At 46.4% G+C, this 12403-nt stretch overlaps 1 protein-coding gene across 1 annotated transcript; it reads left to right on the top strand.

The window, feature by feature from the left end:
- Positions 1–556: 556 nt before the first annotated feature.
- On the top strand, positions 557–4031 carry LOC132251792 (olfactory receptor 14A16-like; the record flags this gene model as incomplete). Its single annotated transcript, XM_059731720.1, has 3 exons — positions 557–1029; positions 3456–3565; positions 3964–4031. Coding segments are annotated over 3 exons (651 nt in total), but the record flags the coding sequence as incomplete, so codon positions are not given.
- Positions 4032–12403: the final 8372 nt, after the last annotated feature.

Below are 12403 nucleotides of genomic sequence, written 5' to 3'. Positions count from 1 at the left end.
CCTGATTTCTATCAGAAATCTCCTTTTCAACTGAAAATCAGGTGGACCTCTAAAACAATCAAGTCAAGGAGAACTGTGGCCAGGAAAATGGTATTTTTTTCTTCTGCTTCCTCTTCTCCTGACACAGTCATTCCCTTTCCCTCCACAGGCTTCCCAAAAGGTACTGTGGATGATGACATCCAATTGCACCGCGGTGACTGAGTTCCTGCTCCTGGGGTTCTCCGATGCCCTGGGATTGCACATCTTGCACTTGGCCACTTTTCCAACAATATACCTGGCAGCCCTGATTGGCAATCTCCTTGTTATCACACTCATAGCCTTGGACAGCCACCTCCACACCCCGATGTACTTCTTCCTCCTCAACCTGTCCATCCTCGACATCGGATCCATCTCTGTCATTGTCCCCAAATCCATGGCCAATGCCATACTGAACACAAGGCTGATTTCCTACTCTGCATGTGTCACCCAAGTTTTTTTCTTCCTCTTCTTCATTACAGCAGACCTCTTCATCCTCACCATCATGGCTTACGACCGATACATCGCCATCTGCAAACCACTGCACTATGCGACAGTGATGAACAGGAGAGCTTGTCTGCTAATGGCAGCCATGGCCTGGAGCACGGCTCTTCTGAACTCTGCCCTGCACACGGGGAACACCTTTAGGCTGCCCTTCTGCCACTCCAACAACATCAACCAGTTCTTCTGTGAAATCCCCCAGCTCCTTAGGATCTCTGGCTCGGAGGTGTTTACTAGTGAAATTCAGAGTCTCATATCTGGTGTATGTTTAGGTTTTGCTTGTATTGGATTTATATTTGTGTCTTATATTCAGATATTCACTACTGTACTGAGAATCCCCTCTGAGCAGGGCCGGCATAAAGCAGTTTCCACCTGCCTTCCCCACCTCATTGTTGTCGCCTTGCTGGGAAGCACTGCTCTGATTGCATATATGAAACCCACATCTGGGTCCCCATCAGCCCTGGACCTCGTGGTGTCTGTTCTGTATTCTATGATCCCACCAATGATGAATCCGCTTATCTACAGCATGAGAAACAAGGACATCAAAGCAGCTCTGTGGAAACTGGGGAGATGGAGGTGGTTTATTCCAAAGAAAATGTCAGTTGTTCTCCAGTGACTGTGGTTTTACAGACCATTTTTATAGGAACAGAGTTATTAATACAGACTTACCCCACCAATGTCAGTAGTGGAGCTTTAATAGAAACAATCAACTGTGTTATTAATACAGATTAATTGAACCAATGTCAGTTGTGCTTCTGTAGGTTTATACCATTTAAAATAATTTATCTAATTTTAAGCTTGTCTCCCTGAACTAGTTGGTCTCTACGATACCACTCTGTCCTAGCTAGTCTTCTTGTATCTGTTAAATCTTATCTTTGATGCTGAAACTGTCATTTATTAGAGCGGTATTGCATCACCTTGTACATACCTTCAATGTTTGTAAGATTCCCTCATGGTAAAGATCACTGGATCTTTCTCTTTTCTGTATTATAAAGTTTTCTTACTGTTTGACTATTTGGGATCTGGAAGGAGGGTATGAGAAGATTTAAAAGGGAGTGATAATGGTTTTTAGATAGTAGGTGTCAGTCATTCCTCAGGTGCTGGGGCTTTCAGTCATGCTTTCCTTGTATGGTTTGTAAAAGAGCGCTGAGGGTTTTCCTCCACACAACGCTGAAGAGATGGAAATGATTTCCTGTCAGTGTGTACACACTAGAGCTCCTGTGCACGTCATGACTGCAGTGATGCTGGATTTTGGCTGTCCTTGTATTCCACTGTAGGGAACCTGTAGCTAGTTAAACCTGGGGATTTAGGCAGCTGAATTAAGTATGTCAAGCCCAAATGACGTTCATGCTCCTAGTCCCTAAATGCTTTCAGGACCAGTAGCATCTACTTTCTCCTTCCCAACAAGTGGCCTATGCCAGTAACTGCAGTAAGGGAAATAGTGTGGCCTTGTTTAGCATGGATGTGAAAGGAAACTCAATAGAGACCTCAATCTGTTACCGTACAACTGCATCAAAATTGGGACTTCTATTCCCTTATGATTGCTCAGAGCTCCAGTATGATATTAGAGACCAGGCCTGTTGAAAGTCTCTGGGTTAGGGTAGGCAGGGAAGAAGAAGGGTGATGTCATGGCGGGGGTCTGCTCTAGACCCCCAGTCCATAAGCATGAGGTGAATGTTTTCTTCAAACACCTAAGAGAAGTTTCCTGATCACAAGCCCTGGTTCTCATGGGGAACTTCTTTCACCCTGGCATCTGCTCGGGGGGCAATACAGTAGCACACAGGCAATTCAGGAAGTTTTTGAGTTTTTGGAAGATGTTGCCTAGAACTTCCTGGAGCAAGTGTTGGAGAGACCAAATAGGGGCTGTGTTCTTCCTGATCTGCCTCTCAGACACAGGGAAGAAGTGGTGAGTAATTCAGTAGAGGATGGCAACTGGGGCAGGAGTGCCTATGAGGTGATTGAGGGTGGGATACTGAGGAAAGGAAGGATGGAGAGAAGCAGAATAGGGAAAACAGACTATGACTCCATCAGAGAACTCCTGGCTGGATTTCCTGAGAGGCCAATATGAGGGTGAAGGAGTCCAGGAGAGCTGGCTTTATTTTAAAGGAAACCTTACTGAGGACACCGAAACAAACCTTCCCTATGTACATGGAAGCTGGCAGGCATGGCAGAAGACCAACATGGCTCAGCAGGGAACTCTTCAGTGACTGTCAAAGGAAGCTGCAAGAAGAGGACACTTAGATCAATGACTAGGGACGAGTATGAGAGTACTTCTCAGGCCTGCAGGGATGATATCAGGAAGGGCAAAGAGAGCTGAAGTATCTGCTAGTTCGGGACATGAGGGGTAACAAGAAGGCTTGTCCAAGTATGTCAGCAACAAGAGGAAAATGATGGGAAGTATGGGTTCCTAGCTGGATGGGGGAGGCAAGCTTGTGACCGATGATGTGGAAATGGCTGAAGTGCTCAATGCCTTTTCTACCTCAGTCTTCACAGGGAAGGTCATCTCCCGGACTACTGCATCGGGCAGCACAGTTTGGAAAGCAAGTGAGCAGCCAACCCTGGCAAGAGATCAGTTTAAGAGCTACTTAGAAAAGCTGCATGTGTACAAATCCAAGGGGCTGGACACGAGGCACCTGAAGGGTGGAGGGGCACTGGCTGATATCCAGAGGTCTGCAGAAAAGAGCAGGCTTCCTCAGGTATATGAACAAGGGGGGGAAGTCCCAAGCTTGTAGTTGCAGAAAGCACCCAGACCACAAATGTTAGAAGCTGGAGAAGGAGACGGCCCTCCTCCCTTCTCACAGAATCAGGGGAAGTAGACCTGGAAGGGACACTGGGATGTCATCTACTCCAGGCCTAAGGGCAGAAAAGATGGCATACAGTCAGTGGAAGCAAAGGGCTGTCACCAAGGAGGATGGCACTTCCGTTGCTTGTGATTGCAGGGAGGCAGTCAGGAAGACCAAGGCAGAGATGGAGATGGGGCTGGCCACCAGAATTAAGGATAACAAAAAGTCCTTTTTCAAGTCCGTAGGGAGTGAGAAGAAGGCACCGGGTAACGTGGGGCCACTACAGGACAGGCTTGGGAATCTAGTGATTGCAGCAAATGAAAAAGCTGACCTCTTCAACGAGTTCTTTTCATCCATATTTCCAAGCAGGGACCGGGACAACTCCCCCACTAGGATTATGGACAGGCTCAGTAGACACAATGTGGCCAGCATGGAGAGGGTCCAGAGGAGGCCACTCACATGGGCAGGGGGCAGCAAGGCAGGCCCTACAAAGATAGACTAAAGGGCCTGAATCTATTCAGCCTCCACAAGAGAAGACTTGAGAGGGCATCGGGTGGCCATCTATAATCTCATCGGGTGGGCCAGCAGAAAATAGGTGAGGCTCTGTTCCCCTGGGCACCACCTGAGATAACAAAAAGTAATGGCCACAATTGATTGAAAACAGGTTCAGGCTTGAAATCGGGAGGCATTATTTTACGGTTCAAGCTGCGAGGCTCTGGAACGGGCTCCTAAGGGAGGTGGTGCTCTCCCCTAGCTTGGGGGTCTTCAAGAGGAGGTTGGATAGATATCTGGCTGTGGTATTATGATCCCAGCACTCGTTGCTGCCCAGGATGGGGGGTCAGACTTGATGATGTGTTCAGGTCCCTTCCAACCCTAGAAACCATGAAACTATGATACTCTTTCAACCCTGTGCCAGACGCAGGATCATAGCTATCCACATTAAAAGCCATGCTTACCAAGTTCATAAAAGCAAACAGGCAACCCCACTTCCTATGGAGTCAAAATCCCCAACTTTCATTTCAGCCAACCCCAAATGCTTCTAAAGGTGGTAAAAAACAAACAAACCCTGTCACCCATGTAGCAAAAGTAAGGGGAAAGAAAATCTTTCCTGATCCCCTGCAGCAAACAGCAAAGACCAGAGGCATTGGAAATAACCAGAGAAGAACATGGATGTAGCGATTCCTAGATCATGCCTGACCAATACTTATGTATCGCCTTGAATACCCCCAATGATGGAGATTGCACAACACCTTAATTAGTCTACTCCACTGCCCCATTGGTCCACTAGTGAAGAAGTGCTCCTGTCACCTAATATGAACCTACTTTATGGGGGTTTTGGATTTTCTCTCTTCTCCCCGTCTTTACTCCCCTTTGTCATGCTTCCCTCCGGCCCTTGCCCCCATTGCTTCAGAGCTCCAATGCTAACATGTATGTGGACATCTTTCCACTTTTCTCCCCAAGCTAAGGTCAGTATGTGTCAGCCTCCCCTGCTCGTCTACCACTTGCTACCATGTCATTGTACCCTTTCTTTCTACCCATGCATCCACCTGGGCTTGTGTGCTCTCCTCCATTGAAGTACTTAGGAAGAAAGAGCAGTGAGGAATCTAAAAATGAACACCGTCTCACTTCCCGGGAAGTCTAAGTTAGAGTCCAAACCTGGGAGCTGACCAGGGGACGGTCCCATGTACAAGGCAAGAGTGATAAGTGACAGACTAATACAAAAGTAGGATTGGAAGCAGCTCTGGTGGTCCAGGCCCCTGCTGAATCATCTTTCACAAGCTACACAAGCTGTCCCTTATGAAACCTTCTTTAAACTCTTTCTAAAATTATGCAGACACCCTGTCACACCACTACAGGGTATATTGCCCACAGTCACTAAAAGTGCCATAATTTGCCATAGGTGAAAGGAGGAGATGAAGGCTGTCAGCATCCTGCTCGTGCAAGTGCTTTTAAAAACATTCAGAATATACCAAGAAGACAGCACTCCCACCCCATTACAGAGAAAGGACCCTCATCACCCACAAGTCTCGACCCATTGGACTCTGTGGTAAACTTCCTTCCTGCTCCCAAATGTGGTGATTGGCAGGTCGTTGGGTGGAAAGGAAAACTCTTTAGCCTGCGCTGCAGTCAACACCCAGGGCTGCTGAAGAAGGCAGGGTTGTAGGGAGATGGGGACCCTCACACCCTTAGCAACAGGAGGGGAAAAAATTCCCCCCGTCCCCACATTGTGACTACCAAAGCCCAGAAACATCGGCCCACTGATAGACGCAGCCTGTCACAAGCCACAGAGAGATCCTCTGACATGTGGTCAGCAGTAGGTCCAATGGGAGACTACGGACAGTCCTTCTGGCTTCAATATCTGTGAATCCTGCATGTTTGCCCATGGGCTCTGCTTCTGAGCTGTGCAGGGCTCTAGGGAAACAGTCCCACAAGACCTCCCAATGTATACGTAGACAACTCATGGACTGCGACTTCAGTCCTTTCATTGCAGTAAAGCTTGAAGTAATTACACACCCAACTCTTCTACAGGGACTCATCATTTTGGATCAACTCCTCTCAGTTCTGTTGCAGAGTGAGGAGTGCACGCCCCCGAAAAACCTGCACCCCTGGCATCTAGATAGCACAGTGATGGGGGCACAAGAGACGGGAGGGAAGAGTAGATGGTCATCAATGAAACTACCCTGGCATTCAAGGATTTAATGTAGGAAACTGAAGACAAAACCATTAAAACAAGTGCAGTAAGTAATATATTCAATTCCATAATGTTTGGGTTTTAATAGAGAGGATCTTTCATAAAAATTATAATTAATTATATTTAAAATTATTTCAGAACTTTATTATCCATTTAATAATATTCCTACAGTTGTTAGAAAAAGTAAGCATAGAAGTATTCTCATGAAGAATAGCAGATTTCTGTCCTGAAATGTTTACCATTTCTACAGTTATTTAAGTGAGAAGGGAACCAGGACAGCAGCCCAAAGCGCACTGCCTTTGTGTAGGAGGAAATAGCCGTGACCACAGGTCAGCAGCATGGCAGGCAGAGCTGCCCTGTGCATCACAGCCTGCCCTCGGCTTGGAGCTGCCCTGCTAGCATGTCTCCATCTTTATCAGTAACCCCTTAAGTACCAGAAGTCATCTAGTTTGCTGGCCACTGAAGATTTTCAGACTAAACACATAAAGAAAAGGTCAAATATCTTTGAAGTATATGAGTTACAAAATATAGAGACCATGCAGGGATGTTGACAGCCAATGCTTATATATATTTCTGAGATTTGCAGCCAGTTTGAACACACAGCCTTGTGCACATCCTGCCAGACATTTGATGGCAATCATCCCAGGTGACTTTAGAACCTGGACACAGCCAGTGTCTTAAGCTCTATGTCCTAGGAAAATGGAAAAACTATGGGATGACCTTTTTAACTTCATAATATCATGCTCAGCTGCCCATGGGTAAGATTTAGGCACCAACATTCATGAAATGATAGGATCTGAGGCTGTAATTATTCCCTTTTCCCACATCACATGGACTTGCAATGTACCTGCACTGGATGTGAACGGGCAGGGCCCCTTGGACTAGAAAGGAGCTAGGCCAGTTTATGCCAGTGTGATAATGCACTGACAACTTCTCCACTTCCACAGAAGTGGGAAATGTATGAGCACAAGTGAGTGGCAGTGACAAGATGTCTGCCAAACCTCTGATAACATATCTTTCCTGTCCACTTTTTCAATGAAATGCCACAATTATCGAAAAAAAAATTAAAATGTATCTTGAACAATAATGTCACTTAGAAAACAGGTTTCCTTATCAGAAAACTCCATTTCAACTGAAAATCAGGTGGACCTCTAAAACAATCAAGTCAAGGAGAATTGTGGCCAGGAAAATGGTGTTTTTTCTCTTTCTTCCTCTTCTTCTGACACAGTTGTTCCCTTTCCCTCCACAGGCATCCCAAAAGGCACTGTGGATGAGGATGTCCAATTGCACCGCTGTGGCTGAGTTCCTGCTCCTGGGGTGCTCCGTTGCCCTGGGATTGCAGATCTTGCACTTGGCCACTTTTCTAATAATATACCTGGCAGCCCTGATTGGCAATCTCCTTGTTATCACGCTTATAGCCTTGGACAGCCACCTCCACACCCCGATGTACTTCTTCCTCCTCAATCTGTCCATGCTCGACATCGGATCCGTCTCTGTCATTGTCCCCAAATACATGGCCAATGCCATACTGAACACAAGGCTGATTTCCTACTCTGCATGTGTCACCCAAGGTTTTTTCTTCCTCTTCTTCCTTACAGCAGACCTCGCCATCCTCACCATCATGGCTTACGACCGATACATCGCCATCTGCAAACCACTGCACTATGCGACAGTGATGAGCAGGAGAGCTTGTCTGCTAATGGCAGCTGCGGCCTGGAGCGCTGCTCTTCTGAACTCTGCCCTGCACACGGGGAACACCTTTAGGCTGTCCTTCTGCCACTCCAACATCGTCAACCATTTCTTCTGTGAAATCCCCCAGCTCCTTAGGATTTCTTTCTCAGAGGTGTTTACTAGTGAAATTCAGATTTTTATCTTTGGTGCATGTTTAGGTCTTGGTTGCATTTTGTTTATATTTGTGTCTTATATTCAGATATTCACTATTGTACTGAGAATCCCCTCTGAGCAGGGCCGGCATAAAGCAGTTTCCACCTGTCTTCCCCACCTCATTGTTGTCACCTTGCTGGTTAGCACTGGGACGATTGCCCATTTGAAGCCCACATCTGGGTCCCCATCAGCTCTGGACCTCGTGGTGTCTGTTCTCTATTCCATGATCCCACCAATGATGAATCCAGTCATCTACAGCATGAGAAACAAGGACATCAAAGCATCTCTGTGGAAACTGGTGAGATGGAAGTGGTTTATTGTGACAAACATGTCAGTTATTCTCCAGTGACTGTGGTTCCACTGAACATCTTTATAGAATCCATCAACTGTGTTAATACAGACTGAGTTCCTGCTCCTGGGGTTCTCCGATGCCTTGGGATTGCAGATCTTGCACTTGGCCACTTTTCTTATAATATACCTGGCAGCCCTGATTGGCAATTTCCTTGTTATCACGCTCATGTCCATTGACAGCCACCTCCACACCCCGATGTACTTCTTCCTCTTCAATCTGTCCATCCTCGACATCAGATCCATCTCTGTCATTGTCCCCAAATCCATGGCCAATGCATCAAAGCAGCACTGTGGAAACTGGTGAGATGGAAGTGGTTTGTTCCAACAAAGATGTCAGTGATTCTCCACTGAAAGTACGTCCACTGAACATCTTTATAGAATCCATCAACTGTGTTATTAATACAGATTAATTGAACCAATGTCAGTTGTGTTCCTTTAGTTTTAAATAGCCTCTGTATCTAATTTTAAGCTTGTGTCTCCCTGAAGTAGTTGGTCTCTAAGATGCTGCTCTGCCCTAGCTAATGTATTTATATCTGTTGAATTTTACCTTTGATGCTAATGCTGTCATTTGTTACTGCACTGTTGATACATCTTTTACATACCTCCTATATCTCCTTTAATCCCTAGTAGAGAATATGACTTATTCTTTCTCTGTTCTGGGTTAAAAAGTGGGGTTGGATGATTAGACTGTGAGGTGGATAGAAAACTGGCTGTATGGTTCAGGTGAAGGCGTAATAATCAATGGCTCAATGTAGCTGGCAGCCAGTATCAAGTGGAGTTCCCCAGATGTTGGGCCTAGAACCAGTTTTGTTCAATGTCATGATTGACAAGTGGGAAGATGGCATAAAATGCACCCGCAGCAAGTTTGCAGAGGACACCGTGCTGTGGGAAGTAGTAGATATGCTGCAGTGTAGTGCTAGTGTTCAGAGTGAACTAGAGAAATTGGAGGATTAGACCAAAAGAAATCTCATGAGGTTCAACAAGGACAACTGCAAACTCCTTCGGATGGAGCAGGCTGGGACTGCCTGGCTGGGCAGCAGCTCTGCAGAAAAGGACCTGGGGGTGACAGTGGACATTAAGCTGAATATGAGCCCGTAGTGTGTCCTTGTTGTACAGAAGCTAACAGCATAATGGGCTGCATGGGTAGGTGTGTTGCCAGCAGGTCAAGGGAAGTGATTTTTCTCTATTCAGCACTGGGGAGGCCACATCTGGAGTCCTGTGCCCAGTTGTGGGCCCTCCACTACAGAAAGGATGTGGACAAATTGGAGAGAGTCCAGCAGAAGGTGACAAAACTGGTGAGGGGGCTGAGGGACATGACTTATGAGGAAAGACTGGTGGAACTGGGCTTATTTAGTCTAGAGAAGAAAACAATAAAAAGGGATTTAATAGCAGCCTTTGACTACCTGAGGCGAGGTTTGAAAGAGGATGGAGCCAGACTGTTCTCAAAATAGTGGCACATGACAGAACAAGGAGCAACCATCTCAAGTTGCAGCGAGGGAAGTTTAGGTTAGATATTGGGAAGCATTTTCTCACTAGAAGGGTAGTAAAAAATAAATAAATAAATAAATAAAAAACAGGTTACCCAGAGGTGGTGGAAGCTCAATCTTTGGAGGTTTTCAAAAGCTGGTAAGACAAAGCTTTGGCTGAGATGATCTAGTTGGGGCTGGTGCTGCTTTGACCAAGGGGTTGGACTAGATGTGACCTCCTGAGGTCCCTGCCAACTCTAACTTTCTAGGACTCCATGATTCTGTGACATCATCTCGTGGTAGGACACTGGGTGCCTGCCACTTTAAGGGCCGAGCCAAGCAGCCAGCAGGTGCTTAATTGCGGCAGCCATTTTAGGTCCTTGGCTGCCTTTATAAACAGGGCAGTTTGCTGCTGGTAGGCAAGGCAGTAACATTACCTGGCTGCAAGGCTTCTTGGAGCATCTTGGAGATAAGGGAGGAGCTGTAGGGGATGGTTTGGAGGCTCCTGGTCCTGGGTGTGATCTTAAACTGCACCCTGCTGGGAGTGGGTGGCCTGGTGGAGCTGTGAGTGGTGCGGGAGCCCCCAGGAGATACCAGGCCAGTTGCCTTTCACTGGGGAGGTGAGTAGGCGTGCCTTAGCCCCAGCCTTCACCTTCAGGTGGACCTTATAGCATCAGAGTAGGGTAGGCCAGGTAAGCTTCTGGAGGCGCCTGAGCCTGCTGGGGGAGTGACTCTGCAGGGCCAGGCACACTTCCAGGAGCACCTGAGCTGAGAATGGGGGACCCCGATCCCTAAGTGCATGCACGAGGTGAAAACCCAGCCAAGGCACTCAACTGGTCAATGCTGGGGCCAGGACTGGAAGGGTCATAGGGGCCAGGGGCCTACCGCAAGGGACACGCACAATGAGTGAAGAAGCTCGGGGTCCTGACTGGTCTGAGCCAGGGCCAGGGCTTATGGAAGCCAAAGGTCCTGTGATTTGGGCAAAGGGGACAGTTGAGCCAACTGCCTGAGAAGCTATCTACGAGGCCCAGGCCACAGTGTAGTGGTAGAACGGTGCTGTGGAAAGACCACCCCCCAATATCATGGTGTACAATGGGCAGCCTCTCACCTTAATTAAGGATTTAATTAGCAACAAGGCATGGCGGGTGAGACAGGTGGGCAGCGTGCCCATAGGCAGGTGGGAAACTCGTCCTGTGGCTAGCTAGGGACTCCCACTTTGCCACACATCTATACACACTACCACATGACTCTGGCGCACAGATACTTGATCTGTAAGGTGCTGGAACATAATGGCTGCCTATGGAGCCCAGATGGCATGTGTTTTAAACTTAAAGCATCCCTAGGATGTGGCAAAACGTTCTCTTGAGCCTTTCCTCCTAAGGTACTTACCAATAGCCCTTAGAAGAAGGTTAGAGAAAATTGAATAGGACCAGTACGTAGCCACTTTAGATTGATCTAACATGTTCTGACACCTTCAACCCAGGTCACTGGATACAAGTTAAACTTTTTCCAAACATTGCTATTTCATTTTCCCATCTGATGCCTTAAAATAGTATCACTAAGGGAAGTAGTATGGAAAACTGTGAATCACAGGTGAGAGAACATTTTGGGAAAGGCTAGCTCAGTTAGTCTTCCTTATGCTAACTCAACCTAACTTAACACCATTAAAGGCCTGCTAAAATGACTGTGGTGCAAGATAAAAGGATTCAAACTGAACAGGAGGTCTACACTGTGTATGGTACCACTATGGGGCCAACCCAAGGGTTCTGGGTTGCCTAACTGGTTATTTTTGTGTGTAACCAACTGAAATATTTTAGCTGGTCGCTAATGCTAGTACTTGTTTTCTCAAGTATGTCATGATTGGTTTTGAGGAAATTAAAACATCCCTTGATGATTGCTGTTTCTCCAATCACTAATCCATTGTAGAGGTGTCATACATGACAATATAATTATTTTGGAGTTGAGCCTTGTATTTGGAGCAGGGTTTCAGTCTTTGAACTGCACATGAGGAGTGAATTTTGGACCCCCCCTCCCTCCCAGACCTTTTTTCTGAGTACAAGATTAATTGTTTGAAATGTTTCAAGATAACCAAACTGAATTTAGGAGTCAAAATGGAATGGCCCCCTTAAGGCATGTACTACCCCTCCCAGAGATCATACAACAACCACGCAAGTGTAATCGTGGCAGGTTACTGCATGTTTGTAATTGCCCCTTGGTTGCCCTTTTCCTTTCTCCTCCTTTTTCTGGCAGAAAGCTAAACTTTTTAGGAGTCCTCTCTAACAGGAAGCCTGATCAGTTGTTAAATGAAGTGTCCCTAATAAAACTATACATGCTTCTTGATTTCCTGAGTTTTTAATATAGAAAAGATGGTGAGAAAAAAGGAAAGGAAAAAACAAAGAAGGAAATGAATGGAGTAATCACATTGAATACAATGTTGGAATTTTTGTGAATAATATGACAAATAATGATGAGTGGAAAAAAGAGTGCACAAAAGAGTAGCCCAGCTGCAGTCACTGAGGGTGAACTTCTATTCCCTTCTTGGTATGTAGGCAACCTGATTTGGTGATGTACATGACAGTTGGGGTTGTCTAAGGGCAAAAAATGCCGCTCAGACACAGGTTGGCATTTATTCGTGGATGTGTAGCTTTCCATGCATGGATTACTATGCATGGCCAAATAGTGGTGCAGATTGGACAGGTGCGGCTTCAGAC

Source organism: Alligator mississippiensis, chromosome 7 (assembly GCF_030867095.1).
Source record: "Alligator mississippiensis isolate rAllMis1 chromosome 7, rAllMis1, whole genome shotgun sequence".
Lineage (NCBI taxonomy): Eukaryota > Metazoa > Chordata > Crocodylia > Alligatoridae > Alligator > Alligator mississippiensis.
Note: the sequence above shows the minus strand (reverse complement) of the source record. Positions and strands in the feature narration are given on the sequence as shown.